We start from the raw sequence: 23,507 nt of genomic DNA on the forward strand, positions 1-23,507 counted from the left end.
AAAAAAAAAACACCCTTGTGGGAATGGAATGGATTTTTTTTAACATGCATAGCTAATTAGCTTAGGTTATTATAAGCAGGGCTGCTGTGATAAAGTTTCCGGTGGTGTCTCAGGATACCTTGTTTATAGTGCCTTCTCTGTGCCTGTCTTCAAACTGGAATTACAGAAAGTAGAGGGAGGAAGAGCCTTCTACTTCTGCTCGAATTGGGGCCACCTTAAACGTTGTAATGCTGGAAATGCTAGAATATAACCACTATCAGGTGAGCTTTATTCTTATTCCTGTTCAGTGTCTGAGCTGTAATGCAATAAATAGACCAAGGTACTTTTGTTATGTTACTGCAATAGGCACACTATTCTCATGAAGCACAAATCTATTCTTTAATATTGTTTATTGTTTGATGTCACAGAAATAATTCAATGTAGTTTTGAACAAAATACATGTTGGAAGGATACCTTTTTTCCTGGTGTTTGACCGTATTCTATTGGCCCCTCTTTGTAGTTTATAAGATTAAATTGCATGTATCGAGGAAAATGATGTGAATTGAAAACCATTGGTGGGGTGGTGGGGGGGAGGGCAAGGGAGCAAGAATGGGGTTGTAGGGAGGCAAGAATTCTAAGTCTGTGTTTATCAGAAAGGAGAAAAAATACCATGTTTATGAAACGCATGTTACAAGTGTTATGCATTTCAAAGAACTGCTTAATTCTGGAATTACTTTTTACATCGACTTCTTAATTAAAATGTTGAATAATTATGGCCAAATGAAAGTGGGAGGAATTAATCCACAACTGGTTGATTTAATCACTGGAATGTTTCTATAACCATTTTGCAGTTGGATCTTAAGCGGATTTTTTAGGGAGTATGTGTGTGTTTTGTTTAACAGAAAGCTGCTCTGTTTGCCAAGGGAAGTGAAATAAGTTATGTTTCTTCTGGGTTGTTGTTTTGATCTTAATAAATCCTTTCAGGTGTGTAGGGGAAATTTTTGCCCTGAAGATAGTTTCAAACTTTTAATTATTAGACACTAGAAGGGAAGAAGGCTTGAAAGAGATGGATAGTTCATTAATAGGGACATAAAAACAGGGCAAAGTACTACCTCAAATCTTATGTGTTAGATTGTAAACTTGAATAACATAAAAATCTGTCAGAACAGAGGTTGGTACACAGCAGGGGATTAATACTTGACTCTGCTGCTCAACTGGTTGTTCCCGTGCTTGTGCCTGAAAGAAGAGCTGTCTGCCACTGAAAAATAACGGCCCTGTCTTCTTTTCCCTCCGTGGCTATGCTCAGGTGCAGACCCACCTTGAAAACCCCACCAAGTACCACATACAGCAAGCCCAAAGGCAGCAGGTAAAGCAGTACCTTTCTACCACTTTAGCAAATAAACATGCCAACCAAGTCCTGAGCTTGCCATGTCCAAACCAGCCTGGCGATCATGTCATGCCACCGGTGCCGGGGAGCAGCGCACCCAACAGCCCCATGGCTATGCTCACACTTAACTCCAACTGTGACAAAGAGGTAATTCACGTCTCCTCTCCTCTCCTGTTTTCTTAAACTAAGTGACTGTCTGTTGGATTATTTCTACTCATAACTGTGGAGTCTGGTCTATCCTCAGGGCCACTCTTCACCAGCCCTTTTCCCCCTTTTGCCAACGTGGCTGCCGCACTTTCAGCCTATTGTCCCCCTTGCTGAGTTACTGGGTAAGCTGCACATGAAGGAAACCTGGCCTGCAGTAGGTGGAAGAGGGGAGAAGGGGCCACTTTCTCCACTGGCCTCTCCTTTGTTAACTGAATCCTCTGTTTTCTCCCATGCCTTCGGATTTACAAGGCAGTGAAAATAGAGAGCGAGGAGAAAGGGAGGTGGAAAGGGAAAAGCAAAAATAGAAAAGGTGTGGGACAGGCGGTGTAGAAATTCCGCTTGTTGTGAATGTGTGGAATATTACTTTTATTTTCCTGAGTTGGAAAAAGAAAAAAAAAAAAAAGAAAGTACACAGTGTGCATGGATGGATCTGAATAATACAACACACAAGAATGTAACAGAAAAGCAAAGGTCTCTACTACTGGATACATTCAGTTTCATTATAAACTTGCCACTGCCGCTTCAATCTGCTTTTATAAAGGCTGGATTGGAGACAAGATTCAAGCATGCCTTTAAGCTCATCATTGCATCAAATTTTTGAATGTGAAAATAACCGAGAGGAGAGTTGTGATTTAATACCTGTGATTTCCAGGTTATGAAATGATGAGCCTCATTTTAACTGAATTTTCGTGTGCCCTGATACTATGTGTATTCAGGGCTAACTTTTCCAATGTCCTGTTAATTTAGTTTCCAGAGGGAAATGATGCCCAAACCCAACACCACTGTTTCCTTGTCTATGTTTGCCATCTAGCAGGATGATTTGATACCAGTTGTCCTTCATTATTTCCTCTCTGGTCAGATTCCATTGTGTTTGAAACTTTACTTCATCTTGTTGCTTTGCCATCAGCCTCGTCTGAATGTGTCATTGCAAAGTCATCTGCAAATCCATATCATGGGCTGTTTTTGCTTGTGTTTCTGCAGGGATTTTATAAATTTGAAGAGCAAAACAGGGCGGAGAGCGAGTGCCCAAGTATGAACACTCATTCGCGAGCATCATGTATGCAGGTATTGAATGACTGGACCGCAGAGGATGTAACACTTTGTAATGAGAATCTATATTTGTGGCTGATCACACCTTGCTGATGACCTAAGAGAGGTTTTTTTTTTTTTTTACCTCCCTACATGCATTTTTTAAATAAGAAAATCCATGAACAGAACCACTTTTTTCATTGCATCTCATGATTAATAATTATTTAGGAAGTTAAAAACTAAAAATGTGTTATTGTCCCACATGATTTTAAATATTTGGAAAGTATTTTAAATATATACACATGATGCTATCTATTTCATTTATATACCCTCATCATTGAATGTTTTTGTAAAGTGATAATTTTCATAGGATTTTGGTTTAATGGAGAGGAGGTGTGGTCTATGTGTTTTATAGATTTGTCATAGGACATACATTTTCAAATCTGCTTTTTCAATTTAACTAAATTTAAGAAATGTTTTCCCAGTTAAAGTTTCTTCTCTAACATCACATTTAATGGCTAAATAAATGATGCTACATCTACTTATGTATTTATGCATGTATATAGATATTTAAGAGAATATTAGCAACAAAAATTATTTTTTGGTTTCTATATTTCTTGTCATCAACTTACCTCCTTTGTCATACATAGAAAAAAATTCTGAAATAGAATATATCCAACCCCTGATTTTATTTTCCTATAAATAGAATTATAAAAATTTATAAAGAAAGGTTGTTCAAAACCCCTTGATCTGTTTGCCTGTTTTCCAGGTCAGTTACAAAATCACCTCTTAAAAACAAGTAAAACTGGTATACCTAGAAGTGGACAGTAACAGGCAGTGTGCAAGCAGTTATTTAAGCTGGTTGCCAATTATTTGTATTAGGAGGCACTTAATGCCCCTCGTTTCCTCAGGGTTGACGATATACCTGAGAACACTGTGAGCACTTACATGCTTTGTCCTAAAATCTCACAAGAATCTATGAAGGCAGTTGATATTATTAAGCCTGTTTTATAGATTGGCACACCGAGTCTCTTAAAGGTCAGTGGTTTCTCTCCTAACCTAAGGATCCAACCCAGGTCCCATCATGATGGAACCTCTCCCTGTAGTGGGAGTGGCAGAAGGGTGCTGAGGAGCGTTTCCCAGAGGTCTGAAATTTCACTGTGTCCCCACAAAGCACTGTTAGACCCAAGCACAGACACACCAGCTAGCTCCAATTCATCAGGTGTTTATGAACAAATGTTTTCACAGACTTTGCAACTGCTGCAATGCACATGTAATCACTGTTGTTTATTCTCGTTGGTACTTCAGGAATAAAATTGATCTAGTGGGAATGTCAGCTCCATGGCTGTAATGATAACCTCGTCCTGGTCTACTCCTCAGGGAGCATCAAGCACTCTGTTAGCTGTGCAAGGAGAAACTGATTTTACAAGCCAGTGGAATATTAGGGCAGGACTATTAACCACCGTCCTGAGGGCCACACTGTCCATTTACCCCTGTGAATTTAGGGGCCGGATTCCTCCGAGAAGGCTATGTGAGGAGAACAACCTTCAGTGAATAAAGGAAGTGACTTTTAGCACTCAAGATGCAGTTTGGTACAGTAGCTAAAGCATGCTTTGTTGAAACTTTACTTTGAGGCAGCTGTGTTTGGTCATTTATCTCACATGCAGAATGGCTATTACAGTCCCTATCCTGATTAGGTTATTTTCAGGGAAGATAGGCCCTTGAAAATCCATGAGCCTGGTGCCTAACAAAAAAGCATTCTTATATTGGGTAAGTTAGGACCATAGATTTCTATTTGTGTTGCATTACAGTTTTGGCTTATTTCTAACTCTCTCCCATTGCCCCTTTTCCTCTAGATGGATGATGTCATTGATGACATCATTAGCCTGGAATCAAGTTATAATGAAGAAATACTGGGCTTGATGGATCCTGCCCTGCAAATGGCAAATACGGTATTGATGACCTTTTCGTTGTTTTTGTTGTTCAAGAAAATACCAAGAAAATAATCAAAGTTACCTCTTTCTCCTGAACTTTTTAATAACTAATTCATTGAGAAATTTACTCATAATACATTAATCCTGAGAGTTACCTCAAACTCACTAATAAGGAACACTGACACCAGAAATCAGGAATCTTTCATGAGTTAATAATGCTATTATAAAACTCTGGGTTCCCCTTGTGTGCAAATACCCTTTCAATTGGAGGGTTGGTCCCCCAATTCTCCCTGACATCTAATGCCTAACTTTGTTTTCTGCAGCTAAGGAAATATTATAGATTATAGTGACTCAACCATACTAAACCGTTTGGCCTGAAAAGGGTTCATGCAATTTTATTTTTGTATTTTCACTGATTTATTTTATTTGAAAGGCAGAGGGGCAGACATCAGACTGAGAAAACTGCCATCCACTTAGTTCCCCTCCCAAAATGCCTGAACCATTCAGCAATGGGTCAGGTCAAAGCCAGTTCAGCCTGATCTCCCATGTTAGGGGCAGAGACCCAAGTATTTGAGCCATCACCTGCAACTAAAAACTGGAGTTAGGAGCTGAGCCAGAACCACTCTAAAGCAGGATCTCAAGCACTGTGCCTGCTCCAGTTAATGCCATTTTTAAAGGAAGTTCTTAATAGTCTCAGGTAATAGAAGGGTATCAGGGTTATTCCTCTTCAATTTTAGTTCTTAAATCAGTTGTGCTAACATTTTTACTCTTATTTGTTACTTAGTTTTTATGCTAGTATTTGAGGGCTCTGTCTGACCTGTTGATTTTTGCTTTGCTAGACAGTCTTGTACAAAGTAATCTAGTTTAAGTGCATCAGAACCAAGCCAGCACAGTAGTTCTTTGAACATAACCCATTTTTAAAAGACTAATGTTGACTAAGGAAAGGGGCAGAAATGAGAGCAGTCTCAGACATGTAAGATGAGAAAATTCTGTAGCTGGATTTCATAGATTATTGAAATATATACTTAAAATTGTGAAGCTAATACATTTTACAATATGTTGTTTTGGCAGAGTAAAATTTTCTAAAGCTATCTTCCAAAGTAAATTCCTTCAGTTGGGGAGCAAGATGACTCTTACCTATTTATACCAAAATCTTTAATGAAGTTTTTACTGGTAGTCATTTCTCTTCTTATTGTTTAGTGATTTTTTAAATTCATTTTGAAAGTCTGAGTTAGACATACAGAGAAAGAGAATCTTCCATCTGTTGATTCACTCATGGGTGCAGGGGTCCAAGCACTCAGGCCATCTTCTGCCTTTCCCAGGCTATTAGCATGGAATTGAATTGGAAATGGAACAAAATGGGGCTAATTATATTTATCTTATATGGTCATTCCATTTGATGAAGTGTGTATATACAACTGTTACAGCATTTGGCATTGGAAACGTAAGTTGTACTTGATAACATCATCTTAGTTATGAAGCATATTTTTTCAGTTGTTCTTATCCACTTGGTATCTATTGAGCATCTATAATATGTGTCACGCATGAGCTATATTAAAATTATATTATATCCTTCACACTGAGTCTCTGTAAATTCCAGAAAAATCTGAATTTGCTTCATAGAGAACTTTTCCATGTGGCAACCACCTTTCTGAAGATGTTGGTCATGATCTGTGTCCCTTCAGCCGGTCCATATTAGTATTGAGGGTGTATTCCTTCATTTTCTGTTTCTAATTCTTTGTAAGCTTGATGTAGCATTTGTTAAAAACCTAATATATTGCCAGCACTGGGCAAGGTGTTGTGGATGCAAGGACAAGGCAGGTACTGCTTCCTCTCAGCCTGGGACTTAGCAGTCTAGAAGAAATAGATCACTTTAGCCTTGGCCTGCAGACGTAGTCCAGGAGCAGAGAGGTCATTTCAGGGAAATTCTCATGAGAGATCACTTGGGCAGGACTGAATTAATTCCCAGCTGGGGGAGAAGTACCCTTTAGGTACTCACAGATAATCATTGACTTTATCCCGGTATGCATTTCTCTTATATAGTCCCTTGTTGAAAAAGGCTAAATGTGGCCTAATTGAGATTTTATACAAAAAAAGAAACAAACACCTGTTTGGGGAAAGGCTTACTTGGTGATTAGGAGCACAGACCCAGAACCAACATTTAAGTATATAATCTTCAGTCAGTTGACCTGTGCCTCAGTTTGTCAGTAAAGTGTGAATAACAGCATCTCCCATAATAGAATTAATGAAGGAATTATGATTTACTCTGCAGAAAGAATTTAGAACAAGTTTGACTGCTTAGTGTTCTGCAAATGTCACTAACTTAGCCCTTCTTTTGCAAACCCGGGTTTTAGCAATTAAAATCAAATAACTAAAGCCCTACAACTTATGAACAGTTTAGGTTTTGCCCCACAGTGAGGTTTAACTTTCAATATTTCTCATATTAGGCATTGTTTCCTTTTATATGATTCTCTGAAATGTTTTATTTCAACTGAACCCTTTTAAAAAATAACATGAAGGAACACATAGCAAGGAAACTGTCCTAAGGGAACTGAAGTCTAGAAATAACTGTTCTGAGAGCACAAGGGCCCTCTTGTACCATACAAACAAAGAATAAAAGTCCCAGTTTGCTTGTGTTAACAGTGCTCAATTGATACTCAGAGAAGAGGACCATCCAGAGAGAGGAAAAGTAATAACATTTTACAATAATCACTTACTTGGAAAAATATTCATTTTGGTGGAGCAGAGCATTGAGGAACACAGTTCAGTCTCAACTGTTGCTTAAACACAGGAGCATCTTCCCTTGCTCTGATAGTCCCAGTACACAGTGCTTTTCACCTGCTCATGGTGCAGCCTGTGTTCTGCAGGTAGACATCTTGTCAGGTTAACCTACTGGATGAGATCTCAGCAAAGATGCAAAATACACCTTCTGGCAGATGCCTCTCTCAGTTCCAAAGGTGTTACTTGTACTTTGTTATGATGCTAATTATATAGATGGCTACAGAATCTTCACTTTTTAAATTAAAAACCTAGATTGTTTTAACCAAACTTTCAGTAGCTTCGGCATATAACAGCCATTAATACAAAAAAGCAACCCACCACTTAAGACACAATTTCCCATTTGTAGTGCTATTGATTGGCTGTGGGCTGGGAAGTCTGTTGTAGGGGCTGTCTCTGTCCACAGTGGCTTGTTTGACAGCATCATTGCTGTCTGCACACTGGAAGCCAGAAACATGTGCTTCTTCCAGGTGTGGGTGCAGAAATGTCTTCACACATTGACCATGGAAAAACAGCCATCCCTAGGTTAACAGTTGGTCACCTTAGTCCTGCAGGTCCTTTTTGATTTCCTGTTCTCAGATTTGCATTTCACTGTACTAACACTGGGGCCCTGATCAACATGATTACTGGTGGAACAGATGCTTTTACTGATAGAAGTGAAAATTAGCTAACTGCACTATCCAAGGTCTGGAGTGGAAGTTCAGTTATTTCCAGAACTTTAAAATATTAGTAATCTTAGCAACTATCAGTTATTTATCACTTCTGTAGCAAGTCCCATGTTTCACTTATTTTATCTTAGTTCAGTCTTATAAAACCCTGTGAGATCAGTGATAACATCTCTACTTTTCAAATGGGATGCTAAGCCTTTCAGAAGTTAGAGGACTTGCTGAGTGTCCATCAGACCAGGAACAGAGTAGAATCTGAACCTGGTTTGCTGGCTTCTAAGCACAAGTTATAAATTTCTGCACTACTAATTTGTTAACTGGAGTATCCATATTTTAGTGAGCCACGAAGTTTTACTTTTTAGGTTCAATTGGCATTGTATAGAAACTTGCAGTCTCACTGGTTGGTATTAACCAGTTGATTTTGCACACCAGTATTGCTGTTCACATGGGACCAATGCTTCCTGCTTTCCATTCAGCCATGACAAGGACATTGGCTTTTCTTTCTGGAAATTCAGTAAGCTGACGACACAACACCATTCTGGTTCTTTGGCCCAAAGTAGGCACCCACAAAATTAAATGTTTTCCAACAAAATATTCCAGTGTGCTCTATGCTGCCCACTCCTAAACAGCAGAGGGAGAAAATCTTTGAGAGAAGCAGCCAGAAAAGGCCTTACATTGCCGTTTAAGTAGTGATGCCTGCCCTCAGTAGAGTGTGCTGAGACGTCTAGGTATGGATATTTTAATTCGCCTCCTGTCTCCCCATCCGCCACCTCTCTGCTTGCTGTTTTTCTATTTCTCTCTGCCTCTATATGTGTCTTGTATCTACTCTGTCCCTGGTGCTTCTCATTACCTATTGTTTGCTTCTCTCATTCTAAATTTATAAACATACAAATATGTATCATCTTCCTGTAGAATATGGTTAGAAACCATGTTCTCAAACAAGAAATGCTTAGAATTAGGTGTCTATTCAATGTAGATCCATTGATAATTTAGAGATATTTTTAGAAGCTATACTACCACTTGCCTATTAGTTATGCCTAACAAATCTTGACATAATTGCATGTTTGCATCTAATTTACATATGAAACATACCATATATGATCTACATTTCTAGAGCTACGGAAAGAGGTTTTTTTTTGTTGTTGTTGTTTGTTTGTTTTGGCTGTAGCTTTGGGTTTTCAAGTCACATTCTTGGTTTTTTAAAACCCAGAGGTTTCTCATACTCTGACACTCTGGAAAGATGGAATAAAGCATAAAGCTTTGGGAATCCAGAGGAGTTACCAGGTATCACAGCAGCTTTTTAAGTTCCATTTCTGGCCTTTCGCAGGGTCATGATTAGGCAGTAAGAATACCTTACAGATACCGTTAAGTTGGGTGAGAATCAAACCAAACACACACCGAACAAGGCTGACCACTTTTTTTATATCAGTTCCTTAACCAGAGGACTTTGAAATGTGGCTCAAGGACATTTGTTATCACCACATGGTCACTTATTTGCATGAGAGTAGGGAATAGTGTGTATCATGGATTTTGCTAATCTACCTGTCCTCCCTGCCTCTGCTGATTCTGTTAGAACTAAGTATAGACTCTATCTACCACTCCACAGCGATCTTTAGCCAATGTTTAGTTGATAGGGTGTTTATTTAGAAGCTGTCGTGAGAGTACCAATGAAGAAAGCTTTTTTGTCGCTTGGATAGTTTTCATGTGAATGCTAATGGTTACTGGAGAGGATGAAAAGTACTAATGTGAGTACCATCTTTACTAGCAACCTCCTGATGGCTAAACATTCTAATCACAGATAAATGTTTTCTGAATTTGCTTTTCTCAGATGTGAAATAAAGAGTGAGTTTTCAATAAAGAAATGACATAAAATCTTGCCTGATAGGCACACATTTGACATGGTAGTTATGGTGTTGCTTGGGATGCAACATGTTGGAGTGCCTGAATTTGAATCCCAGCTCTGCTCTCTATTCTGCTACTTGTTAACTTGCATCCTGGGAGGCACAAAGATAGTCAAGTTCTTAGGCCCCTGCCACCTGTTGGGAGACAGAGATGTACTTCCCAGCTCCTGCTTCAGCCTGGCCCAGCCCTTGCTGTTGCCAATGGGGTAAAACAACCAATGAGTGATCACTCTGTACCTAATTTTTTTCTCTTTCTTTGCATGTCTCTGTCTTTCAAATAAATTGAAAAAATAATTTAAAAATGTTTTTAATTTTAATGGGAAGAGGAGATTTCTTGGGTCTATAAAACTGAGCATATAAAGCTGTTGCAACCAACCAACTGCAGAGAAATACATGTACAACAAAACGAAGTTACCGTCAGGGAAATATGTGTTCATTACTCTAAGATATTCAGTTAAAAGCTAGACAGGAGAGAAAAAAATCTTAAACCAGATTAGGAATGTTAAATGTTTCATTTATTCTTTTTCTTTTTTCTTTCTTTTTTTCTTTTGAAGTGCAAGGTTTTTGCTCTTTTATTAAAGTCTGTTGGCTCCCTCTTGTGGCATTGTGAAAAAATTCAATTTCAAAGAAATTAGCTTTTCTTTAGCAAGAAGGAAACTACTGCTTCTCAAAAAAAAAAAAAAAAAAAAAAGGGAGAATTCCTCCTCCCCTGATTTTTCTTATAAAAGAAATAAGATGTAAAGAGGAGGAGACAAAAGGAAATAATTTGATTGATAAAAAATTGTATCTGGTTGAAAAATGTTATGTCACATAGAATCCCATTTTATAGGGGCTGGCATTGCACTGGGTTAATCCATCCCTTGGCGTGTTGGCATCCCAAAGGGTTGCTGGTTAGACTCTGGCTGCTCCACCTTCAGCCCATATCCATATTAATGTGCCTGGGAAAGCAGCAGAAAATGGTACAAGTGTTTGGGCACCTTTACCCAGAGGGGAGCAGGTGAATCCAGGCTCTTAGCTTCAGCTTGGCCCAGGTCAGGCAACTACAGTTATTCGGAGAGTGAACCAGCAGATGGTAGATCTCTATCTCTCCTTTTCCCTCTGTAATTCTTTCTTTCAAAAAAGGGTCCTATTTGATGAGAACTCATATTTACTCAACTTGTACTACATGCTTCTAGTTACAATAGATAAAGCATTTGCCATATTATTCTTTGTGCCCTTGCTCAAAATAAACCCACTAGCCTGGCCATATCACTACTTTTTCACTTGTCTTTGCTCCTCTCTCAAAAAGAACTAACTCATGACACCATATAACTATTTCATATCAGTATCAATGAGTGGGTGAAAAAGCAAATATTTTGTGTTTTCCTGTCTGTATAAGTGACTTTCTTATAGTACATTATTTTCCATTAATAAAAGCTTGAAGCGCTTAGGAATCATTCAGCAGTTCATTTCTGTTATTATTTTTCTATCTCTTTAGTTACCTGTCTCTGGAAACTTGATTGACCTATATGGCAACCAAGGCCTTCCACCCCCTGGCCTCACCATCAGCAACTCTTGTCCAGCCAACCTTCCCAACATTAAAAGGGAGCTCACAGGTAAATACATTACAAACAGCAAATATGCTTCTAACTATGGGTTTTCTGCTATCATTTTGATGAAATTGTCAGCATGGAGCTATCAAGACCATATCTTAACTCATGGACACCCATCTGTAGGCTCTGCAGCAGTTAAAGCATGGGACCGTGTTTCGGGATGCAGGATTTATACTTGAACATCCTGCTTGCTTTTTCTCCTGAGATACTGGAAACTGTGATCACTGTTAATGAACAACACCAGTGACTGACTTAGTGGTGATTGACTGGGTGAGGCAGACAAAACTTTGAAACCCTCAGACACCTCTGAATTCGAGGAACCTGACCTGAGTTTTCCTTTATCACTCACTGATACTCAGTGTTGGGTTAGGATAGGAATATGGTCTTTACATTTTTAGACACCTGCTGTTACTTTTGCTATGTCAAATGCAAACAGAAATGCAAATACAAAGGGGAAAAAATAAATGACAAAATGGAGTAATGGGTATTGTTTGTTCTTGAGGGAAGGGTGAAATTACCTATTTTACCACATGGTACAGTGCTTTAGGGAAGGCATCTGGCCATTAAAACATCACAGAAACTGTATTAGAACTGGCATTCTACCACGCTGAATTTTATGGCCCTTTCCCCTCCCCTTTTATTATCTAGTCCTTGTGTTCTACAGGATTGGGTAAACAAACTGAGAATCATATTTGATACAGAAAAAAGATGCCTGGTCTATTCAAGGGTGTCTTTAAAGCATGAAGGAAATTGTGGCAGAATAAAGATATTTCTAAAAAAGAAAAAAACATTGATTTGAACTTTACAAGGTAATTAATCATTCAAAACCATCTGAAACTTAAAAAGAAGTAGGTACCTTATTGCAAAGGAAAAGTACCATAAGATAACACCAAAAGCTCCAAGAATCATTGAACTGAAGAGTGTGTAGGTAAAAGCTGTCCACCGTGCTTCTATTTGAGGGAAAAAAATTGGGAATTAGTTTAGATTAACCATTCTAACAGAAAAGAATTTGGTTTTCTGAATCCCTGGATTGACCAAATAAAATTTTTTGTTGTTGCTTTATTTTTTTCCATGTAAGTTGAGAGATATCATAGACACCTTCTGAGAGTTGCTATGCAAATAGAACTTTCCAAATAGAGACACCCCCAAATAATTCTATATTTATCAGTGTCCTTAGTTTTGTGGGCTCACACTGGTACATTGTGACTCCAAAGAGTCATAAATGGTCTTGGGCTGGCAGGTTCCAATAGAACCTGGCTCCAAGTTCAGAAAAAAACAAGTTCCTACGGGTGGACCTCTCGGAGTACACACAAATCCAGTCAGGAGCTTTTTTGCTCAATGTTCATGTCAGTGCATTTTGCAGTGTGACGTCTGATAATGGAAATATCAGCAGCAAACTGACATTGGTTTCTAGGTATTTATTCTTGTTGATACCTGGGTATGTTATAGTGAGCTCTAAATTGGTGTTGCTAGTCTTTACCATTTTTGTAGATGCTCCTGTGTGTTCAGGAAATTAGATTTTCTCAGTGTGTGGGTTTAATTGCTGTGTCCCTTGAACAGTTCCAGTTTCTAATGACTTCATTCACGTGCACAGCGTGTATTTTTCCCACAGAGTCTGAAGCAAGAGCGTTGGCCAAAGAGAGGCAAAAAAAGGACAATCACAACTTGAGTAAGTTGGCTTTATTTACATTCATGAAACTTGATATTGGACTTCCTGTTACCCGGTATAGCATATCTTTTCTAGAAATTTTGGAAGAAAAATTAGCTTCTATAGATTTTAAAGGTACATTTTATGGAAGAGAATTGTATTTGAGAGGAACCAAGGTATATAAGAGTACTTTAAATAGTTTACAGAAAATGGAATTAACAAATAAATTTTAATACAAAAATCCATTTGAAATCCATTTTCATGAAGGCCTTTAAATGTTTGTGAAAAATATGTATTATGGAAAAGCTGTGCATGATTGAAAAGTGTTTGTCTTTTCAATGAATTTTCCAAGTGCTTGCATGTTCTACTCCATGTTTTATTTTCAATCAAATTTAATTTTTTGAATATACTTGCTTTCAATGTATGAAGTGTTTTAATTTGTATTATTGATAGTGTGTGTATGTGTGTGTGTGTGTATTTTAAGGGAGATTTGATCCCAACTGCCCAATTACAAGTTTTGTTCACACTGGAACTTATTATTAACAAAAGGGGTGTGTGGGATCATTTTCTCCAGTGAAATTTATAGGGAAAGAAAAAGAGTGAAACATCTAAAAGGAAAGAATGGATAAGGAAGCCTCCCAAATTTCTGACTTTCACTTGATTTTTTTTTAAAGTCCTATAACATTTAACATATTTTTACATTTAATTTATTCTTAATTAAGTAGTGAAGCTTTTTTTTCCCTATGAGAACTGACATTTTTGCTTAATATGACTAAGTAAGAGAGACCACATAATGGGAGGAAAAGAGATAAAATTTGAAGATAGAAAATTGTATGTGGGTTCCTCATTTCAGGGCCTTGAGTCTCCTTTTTTTCCTAAGTTGATTTTTAAAGAATATGAGCTAAATATAAAGACTTTCCTTATAAGAATGATAGAATAAGGCCAGTGCTCTTTTAGTCCCTAGGATGAGCATTGTCTGTTTCCATTCGGACTTTTTGTGTGTATGTGTTTAATAATAGATATAGAACACAGGAACACAGAGAATTAATAGCACTGTTTTGTGTTTTTTTTTTAGAATATAAACTTTGTCATGTTGTCCATGTTTTGTTACTGCTTGCTATTTTTCTTTGTATGAAGCAGTATGTTCTGAAGAGTTTTTGCTTTTGGAAATCTAGATCTGTCTGCTTTTTAAGAAATAATTGTGTGGTATTCTACAGTATGACTGGGTGGATATTTAGCAATTGCTCCACTGCTGGCAGGCTGTGTTACTTCTAGTTCTTTGCTATCATAAAAGATGCCACAGAGAACATTTTATGATTCTTTGTATTCAGGAGAGTTAGTTTCTGTATCTGGTACTAATGAATTGGGGTTACTGGGTCCCACAAGGTGTTTGTTAGTTTTTACTTGTAATAATTGCTGCTTCCCCTAGTTTTCATTAGGTGTGAAAAACTTCATATTTTAACCAAAAGATATGTAGTAATGGTATCTCTAAGGTCTCCTGCAGCTTTCACATGTTTTTTACTCTAGGATAGTTGTTTTGTTTTGTTTTTGAAAACACCTTCGTAATAAGATAATCAGGCATTCACAAATACTTTACTGAGGTATGAAAAACGAAGTTAGCTTTTGTCAAAAACTTACACTTTTGAGAAGGCATCTGAACTCTCAAGCCCAAGTCCGGTGTGTTCAGTAAAATGCAAACTTCATTAACTAGGACATGAGGGCTATGGACAGTCCTCAGTTCCCACCCAGCTACTGGTGTTAAATAACCAAGTGGGGACTGTCCCTTGGCTGGCTTTTTTTTCTTCTGCGGTTTTAAGGATTTTTTTAAAGAATACTTGACAAAACATACAAAAGAATAGATTAATTCACTCATATATTCACTCACGTATTTGTTGGTGACGCTCTCATTTGGGAGAAGGCCCTTTTCAAAAACATTGAGCCAGAAAAATGGGTTTCCCACCTTTGGAGTTTTCACTTGAAACAAGGGTCTTCTGCGTTATTTCACTGAATGAGAAGACCAAGTGGTGGATTAATGGGAATAATATCCTGCTGTATAAAAGGAACACACCATTACAGGGATGTGTGTGTGTGTCTATACAGGTGGTTAGATGGATTTGTATGTGCATGAGAATCCAGAAGTGAAACCTCATGAGTGGCATTCCAGCAGACATACAGATGCTGGATGGTGTGAAGAGCTGGCTTTGACATCCCCCGCTCATCCACACACACACATGTCTTCCTTTAATGGGCGTCTAGGTTTCCATGTTTTTGCAGCTGCTGATTGTGCTGCAATGAATACAGGGGTGGAGGTTGCTTTCTCATGTGTTTGCATCAGTCTTTTGGATATATTCCCATGAGTGGATTGTTGGGTCATATGGATATGGTAGGTGAATTTTCAGTTCCCTGAGTATTCTCCATACCAATTTCCAGAGTGGCTGCACCAGTTCACAGACCTACCAGCAGTGGAGTAGGGTACTTTTTTCCCTACATCCTCGCCATCAGATGTTGTATGTAGTTTTCTATATATAGGCCATTCTCACTGAAAACTTCAGTGTGGTTTTTCTTTGTATTTCTCTTATTGCTAGGGAGCTTGAACATTTTTTCACATATCTGTTAGTCATTTGAATTTGTGTTTTTGAAACCTGACTGCTCATTTCCTTTGCCCATTTCTTGACCAGTTTGTTTGTTTTGTTGTTATTGTGTTTCTGGAGTTCTTTGTATATCCTTGATATCAGCCTCTTATCTGTTGTCTAGTGTGCAAAGACTTTCTCCCACTTGATCAGAGCGTTATTTGTGGCTAGTGAGCTAAGCACTTTTTTTTGTTCAAATTTTTACATGATTAAAAAAATCCAAATGAGTACATTTAATGAAATTCAAATTTCAGCATCCTGAGTAAAATTCTAGTACTTTTTATTAGTATACTGCATTATAAAATAAATAGTTACCATTGCTTATAACAAATACTTGTGTAGTATGCTCAGTTTTGCTGCATCCCCACAGAGCCAGAAGTATTTACTTTCTGAGCCTTTGTAGGTTTGCTGACCCCTGCTCAATAGGATTAGGTGAAGTATCCACCCCTTTGGGGTATATGTCCTTGTTACATCCCTAATATTTCCAAAGCAGTTTTGTCATTTGTAATTAAGGATAGTAACTCTGATTTCAAAAGCTAAGGGGTTGATCTGGAAGAAAAGGTTTGGTCTGAGATAGAGGAGATTAATTTTAAAAGTGTGTTAACATTTACATCAAATCAGTTTAGAAAACAAAACAACAACATCAACAACAACAACAAAGGAACATTACAAACCAGGGCTGAGGTTTACATAGTCCTGACCTGTTGACGTTAACATGAGAAAGGCTGAGTGTGTGTGCAGCAGTGTCCCTGATAACCCTCTCCTCTGATCTTTTTCCCTGAAGTTGAACGAAGAAGAAGATTCAACATAAATGACCGCATTAAAGAACTAGGTACTTTGATTCCCAAGTCAAATGATCCGTGAGTATAATTGCATGTTAATCTGTATCATAATTTTTTTTTCATAACTTAACATGTTTTACTATGTTGCAAAAAAAAATTTCAATTCTAAAAATTCAGATGTAGAAGTGCCCTTCTTTTCCTTTGGTCTGTTTCTAAATACTCCTTATATTTTTCTTCTGGTTAGACTTCTCAAACTAAAATTGCAACAGTAGTGCAATGAATTCTGCAAAACTGAATACAAGATGATTAGCTTGGACTTAAGGTTATGGCTTTCTGAAACCTGAGCATCCTTGGTAAACAACTACTGAGCTACCAAAAAAAAAAAAAAATGCTTTTACCAATTCACACAGTGTAGGGATAGCTGTTAACACCAGATCTGTTGACTATTTGCTCTTCTATTTGTACAGCACAAGCAGTCTTCAAAACATGCATGAAGAATGTTTATTATTAAAAAGCTATGCTCGGGTTTAAAAAAGTGTTTGCACCAGTATGGAAATATCTTTCAATTCCATCCACCCCAAAAATTTGGGAAGCACTCTCTTATCACCCTGCAGGCACTGAGAAGTGCCTGTGGTGACTTTAAGTTCAATGATATTCAAGAGAAAAAGGTCAATTATTTTATGAAAACTTGCATACACTTTGGGTATTTTGCCATTCTGGAGAAAAAAATAATTTTAAAATGATCTTATTGAGTATAAGTCAGCTGCTTTGGATTACAGCTTATGGTCTCCCTCCACCCGCCCTCCCTTCCAGAGATAACAGCTGTAAAGATAATTTTCTCAGGTCCTTCCTTGTAGTCATCTGCAATGTCAGCAAATGGGACAACAAATACACAATTTTTATCCATTAGAAATTGGCCCATTTGAAGTAAGGGGCTAGGAAATGTATATATTTTAATGGCCCCCAAAGGCATTCTATGAAATTAGCCTTTGAATATGACCTTTTAGCTACCTAATAAAATGTAAAGATGAAATCAAGCATTATTCATGCAAGGATTATTAAATTTGCTATTCACATTATTGTCAGGGAATTTGTAACAAAATAAAATAAAACCGTTACCTATTGTGAGGTGATTTTGATGAATGTGCAAGCACAATTTCCATCTTCCACATTTTGCTTTCCCAGGTTTCAAGGAAAGGCATTTTCAAACTCAGAACATTCAGATTCTCAGTTCTGCAGCACAAATTTATCCTACTAAAGGGCTGTGACCTTCATTTCCTATAGCCAGTCTTGCATGATAGTTGAAATTGAATTCCCATTTTCCTGTTCTTTATCAGCTTTCACTTTTTAGCATATTCTTTTAAACTATAGCATGTGAATCTCTTTAGTAGCATATTATGAAATATTGGGCTGCAGTGAAAGCCTCTATTTGCATATCTTCTTTTTCCATTGTATTAGAATACTTATATGTTTATAATCTGAATTGATAATGATCTTTAATTGTACGTATTGTTTTAAGATAAAACAGACTGTCATCAGTAAGGTGATTTTCCCACACCAGGTACATTTTTCCCAACGTACCTTGGGGCTGCTGGCAAAACGCTTTGATGAGAGTCTTGGCCCTTTACCATGTGTTCTCACAGAGTAAACCTGCTTTTCTGAATTTTATATATCAGCAACTGTATTAACTTTGGCATATGAAGAATAAAAAGTGTCCCTCTCATTACAAAACACAAACAAACAAACAAAACTTTGAAAACACTTTCTTTCAAAGCAAAAATAAACTGATTCATTTGCTCTCATGAGGATGCAAAATCCAGGATAATTGATTAAAATAATTCTTGAAAGCAGTGGCTGAGGCAAACATTTAGCCTGACAGATAAGATACTAGTTGAGATACCTGTGTTCCCATTTCACAGGATCGGCTCAGTACCAGCTCTGCCCTCTATCTCCACCGTCTATCTCCAGCTTCCTGCTGATGCAGATCGGGAGGTAGCAGTAATAGCTCAAGTGATTGAGTTCTTGCCACCCATGTAATATTGAGTTCCTGGCTGTTAGTTTTAGCCTTAGCCCAGTACAACCTAGGCCATTGGAGGCATTTTGGGGAATGAACTGCCACAAGAGAGCCCATGTTTCTCTCTTAATCTCACTCTATCTCTTCTCTCTCTTTGTGTTTTCCTGTCTGCCTCATTCACTCTTTATTCCTTCCTCCCTCTCCTTCCACTTCCTTTGTCTCTTCTGTCTCGATACCTCTCAAAGTATACACACACGCACATGCACACATACTGAATGGCTGGCTACTTGAATGTTTCTAGACTGTCTGCTCACTTTATTAGCCTGGATAAAGCATTATTCACTATAATTCCATTTCTCTCTGGCTGCTGGTTTCTGCACTTTGATTTCAGCTCTGAACATTAGCTGACCCTGGGTATCTCAAGACAGTTCCCCGAGTTGGCATCTTGGTACAGGGACCCCAGAGACTAGCACCAGAAAATTCTCAGGGAACTGTCATAACCCACCCCACCCACACCTCATGGGAGAATTTATGTTTTGTTCTTCATCTAACCCATATGAGGTTCAGTTACCTGGTGAGTTGTTTTACTGGCCTGTCATTTACATGTCCCATAGGATACTTCCAATCTTCTCTTAGCAGTTATAGATTACAGGGTAGATGATTTTTTATAAGTAAATGCTTTTTGTTTTCATCATTGCTATTGTCATTTTTATGAAGATTGTATTTTTTAAAAATCAGATTAGAATAATATGGAAATATACTTATGTTTTTTTTGAGTGTTCTAAAGCCTTTTCACCTACATTTTGATGGCGTTCTTCATTTTCTCATATATAAATACATTACAGATATACTGATTAAGAATTGAGAAGCATTCTTGGTTAGGAATTTGGGTCGGAATTCCCAAATATTCTCTAACCAGATGTGGGAGCTTGGGGACACCTGTATTCTTCTGCTTCATTTGATTCTCCCCTGCTGAAATTGGAGGTGGGGGAAGGTCATCAGAATTTGCCTGCCTGGTCTAGTTGTATAGCAGTTTATGACAGGGTATGTGTAGCTAGGTTCTCTAGGTTTCTTGGCTCTGCCACTAGCTCTGTGACCTTGGGAAATTAATCTATGTGCTCTAGTTTCTAGCCAGTAAAATGGGCACGATACTAGTTTCTACCCTTTGAGTTTGCCAAGATTAAATGAATTGAAAGGACTAAAAAGAAATAGGTACATCATAAATACTACTGAATATAGCTAATCAGTAATACTATTGCAGTCACTTTTATGTTGTGCCCTTAACGTAGTACCTGCTGCAATATTTGAACTGTGTTCCAAACTTTATATATAACATACCCATAAAGTGCCTTGTGAACGGCAACATGCTTATGAGTTTCCCCATAGAAGCATAGCTTCACTGTCTTTGAGATGAGGAAAGCAGATACAGAGAGATTAGATAACAACTATTTCAGATACAGGGAGAAATTAGATAATAACCATAACTACTGTTTAAGAACACTGACTTTGTGATCAGCAGACCCAAATGTAAGTCTTGATATTCCACCTTATAGTGGCTCCATGGCCGAGGGCAAGTTGATCTGACTCTTTGTTGCCATGCCTCTATGTCCACACAACACCAGGTTTTGTGTTAAGCGTATTGTACACAAAGTGGATCAACAGTAGCCAACATGTGGCAAGTGCTCAATGAGTGATGGTTGTTACTGCTGTACAATTGTTATTGTATCGTTAAAAACTGTGACTGCATCTTTTTTAAAATGCCTTGAATATTTCCATAGCGCTTCAAATCTGAAAAAAATAAAAGTCCATTTTCTGCGTTTTCATCACAGAGACATGCGCTGGAACAAGGGAACCATTTTAAAAGCATCTGTTGACTATATCCGAAAATTGCAACGAGAACAGCAGCGAGCAAAAGAGCTTGAAAACAGACAGAAGAAACTGGAGCACGCTAACCGACATTTGTTGCTCAGAATTCAGGTACCTGGCGTGTCTTAGGTCACGTTTACCACACATTGCTGACTTCCAGATGGGAGGAGGAAGAATGTAATGAACCCAAGGCAGATGATCCTTATTATTCCTGGATTCCCTATCTGTGAATTTGCCAACTTGTACAAATGTGTCTGTAACACGCTATCCCTGTTGTCCAGTCCCTGCAAATCAGTACTCTTAGCACTCTCACCATCATTCTAAAACATGTGCAGGGTGGCATGTTGGACTTGCCCGTTACTGTGTTTGTTTCCAACTAAAGTTGAACAAGTCTGGATTCGCCTTTTTGTTTCAGCTCTTAGAAATATAAAGTGCTCATTTCATGGTTTGTGAAGTGTCACACGATCCACATTTTTTGTGCTTTTGTTGGTGATTTGGAGTAGTCATTGACCCCCTCCCATCCATAGACCTGGAATAAGCTCCTAGCCCCTGGCTTTAGACCCTGCACACCCTAGGCAAGGGAGCATTTGCAGGTGAAAAGGAGCTTGCTCTCTATCATTCCACCTCTAAATCCTGAAAGAAAAAAAAAAAAACATAATATTGTTGGTCAGGTGGACCTGATTGAACCTAATTTTGTTATAGAGCAAGAAGGGTTTTCAGGTTTCCGATGCAAGTATCTATGGAGTTACTTTAGAGAATGGAAATGAGAAATATGATACTTTAGATACTATGATGTTTCCCTGATAGTTTTCTCTCTTTTTTAAGATTTATTTTTATTTTTATTTTTATTGGAAAGTCAGATATACAGAGAGGAGAGACAGAGAGGAGATCTTCAGTACAATGATTCACTCCCCAAGTGAGCGCAACGGGCCAATGCTATGCCGATCTGCAGCCAGGAGCCAGGAACCTCTTCCGGGTCTCCCACATGGGTGCAGGGTCCCAAGGCTTTGGGCCGTCCTCTACTGCTTTCCCAGGCCACAAGCAGGGAGCTGGATGGGAAGTGGAGCTGCTGGGGTTAGAACCGGCACCCTTATGAAGGATCCCAGAGCATTCAAGGCGAGGACTTTAGCTGCTAGGCCTCGCCGCTGGGCCCGCCCTGATAGTTTTCCTTTTTTCTTTTTTTTTTTTTTAAAGATTTATTTTTATTATTTTTTTATTGGAAAGGCAGATATACAGAGAGGAGGAGAGACAGAGAGGAAGATCTTCTGTCCGATGATTCACTCCCTAAATGAGCGCAACGGCTGAAGCTATGCCGATCCGAAGCCAGGAGCCTCTTCCGGGTCTCCCACGTGGGTGCAGGGTCCCAAGGCTTTGGGCCGTCCTCTGCTTCTTTCCCAGGCCACAGGCAGGGAGCTGGAAGGGAAGTGGGGCTGCTGGGATAGAACCGGCACCCATATGGGATCCCGGGTGTGTAAGGCGAGGACCTTAACCACTTGCGCCACCGTGCCGGGCCCCCTGATAGTTTTCATCTGGACTTTGTATTTAGTGAACACAACGCTTTATTTATAGTGATGATCAATGATCTTCCGAATGCTCCTTCATAATTGGAGAACGTGGAATGGGGAGACAGAGGGCAGCTCTTCTCTGGGGGATGCCTTTTAGAGTCTAACTAGAGAACTGAAATTTCTGTGTAATCCAAAAATCTTCCTTCCTCTTTTGGCTTTTTTGCTTATATTTCATTTCTTTAATAAGAAGCCACAGATATTTAAGCTCTTGCACTTTGTATACCCATTTATTAAAGCAGCTTCTACTGCTGTGTTGTTTCCTTATACAAATATTACAAATATTTTGAGAGAGATTCTAGGATTTTTATATTTCCAAACATGTACATTCATGTGAAATTTGAATATTCTGAAATATGTGCATTGGAAACTCCATGGTGATATCTTGAATTTCATTCAGTGTTCTTGAGGCCACCTTTGGAAACTTCTGCACATCATAGAAACATCTTCAGTTAGAAAAATTCTGTGACGAAATGAAGCCAGAGTTTTCTAGATAGAATTTATCACCTAAGTTAGAAATCTAATAAATATCTTAATTCAGTGATCATGATTTTAATTCAGGAACAAAGGATTTGAGTAAGATGTTTGCCTTAGTCCCAATTAATCTTTTTCCGAAGACAAACTACGTCTGTGGAGGTGCAGTTCTGATTTGCGTGTAGCCATAGATCTACGGCAGTCCGGGTTTTCAACACAGGCCTAAGGGCTTCCTTTCATTTTCACTGTAAGTGATGCATGCAAAACTTTTTACAGAAGAAAGAGCATGAAACCTTAATATTTAATGGAACTGCCATTTTCTTAAACAGCCCGGGGCTTTAAAATTATGCCTGGAGAGACTTGTGTCTCTGTAGGTTGTCTAAAAGAACATAACAAACACTGCGGGACACCCCAGGCTCCCGTCTCTTACTTGTATCTACTACAGAGAAAGATCTTGTAGATCCAGCAGCTTTTAACATAGACTAAGTCTAACTTTTGGGAGCACACTATTGTCTAGGCCTGTGGGTAAAGGTTAATAGGTCATATCATGTGGAAAATACTTTCCTTCTCTGACAACATTGCTGTAAATTTTTATATTATCACATATCATCCCATCACAGTAAAGCTGGCATTGGCACGTAGAGGAGGGATGCCTACCAGGATCAGCTGGGGTGACCGTAGTTCATTTTAAGGATATCCAGAGATACTCAGAAAGGGAAAAAAAAAAAAGGAAAGAACTTACATGTTAGCTTTGTACAACTATTTAAAACAATATTGGAAGCAGCCTAACTTATAAAGAAAACTGGTTTATTTTGGCCTGTGGTTCTGAAGGGTCACAGACCCAGCAGATTGAGTGAACCTCTGGTGACATCATTCTTGGCATAACACTGAACAGAGCATCACTATGGTGATAAGGAAAGGAGTATCTGTGTCTCTATGGTCTCTTATAAAGCTACCATGATTTGATCATAGGGGCTGTGTCCTAATGACCAGGCTAACTCACCCCCCAAAGACGCCATCTCCAGCTGGCATAATTTTATCGTTTCTACCATCAATATC

General features: G+C 38.4%; 1 protein-coding gene across 10 annotated transcripts in view; it reads left to right on the forward strand.

Annotated features, from left to right (window-relative positions):
* Positions 1-23,507, forward strand: part of MITF (melanocyte inducing transcription factor) — a 221,100-nt gene that overhangs the window by 191,272 nt on the left and 6,321 nt on the right. For 4 of the 10 annotated variants that reach the window (XM_040994803.1, XM_040994804.1, XM_040994807.1 and 1 more), the window contains exons 3-9: positions 1,286-1,513; positions 2,555-2,638; positions 4,459-4,554; positions 11,358-11,475; positions 13,085-13,141; positions 16,535-16,610; positions 20,376-20,523. In XM_040994803.1, the coding sequence (XP_040850737.1) occupies positions 1,286-1,513; positions 2,555-2,638; positions 4,459-4,554; positions 11,358-11,475; positions 13,085-13,141; positions 16,535-16,610; positions 20,376-20,523 (807 nt within the window). Of the gene's footprint in view, positions 1-100; positions 261-1,285; positions 1,514-2,554; positions 2,639-4,458; positions 4,555-11,357; positions 11,476-13,066; positions 13,142-16,534; positions 16,611-20,375; positions 20,524-23,507 lie in introns of those variants that run through there. The other 6 variants (XM_040994801.1, XM_040994802.1, XM_040994805.1 and 3 more) reach the window with 4 other exon arrangements.

This window comes from Ochotona curzoniae, unplaced genomic scaffold, assembly GCF_017591425.1.
Source record: "Ochotona curzoniae isolate NIBS_2020 unplaced genomic scaffold, NIBS_Ocur_1.0 contig_908, whole genome shotgun sequence".
Taxonomy (NCBI): Eukaryota; Metazoa; Chordata; class Mammalia; order Lagomorpha; family Ochotonidae; genus Ochotona; species Ochotona curzoniae.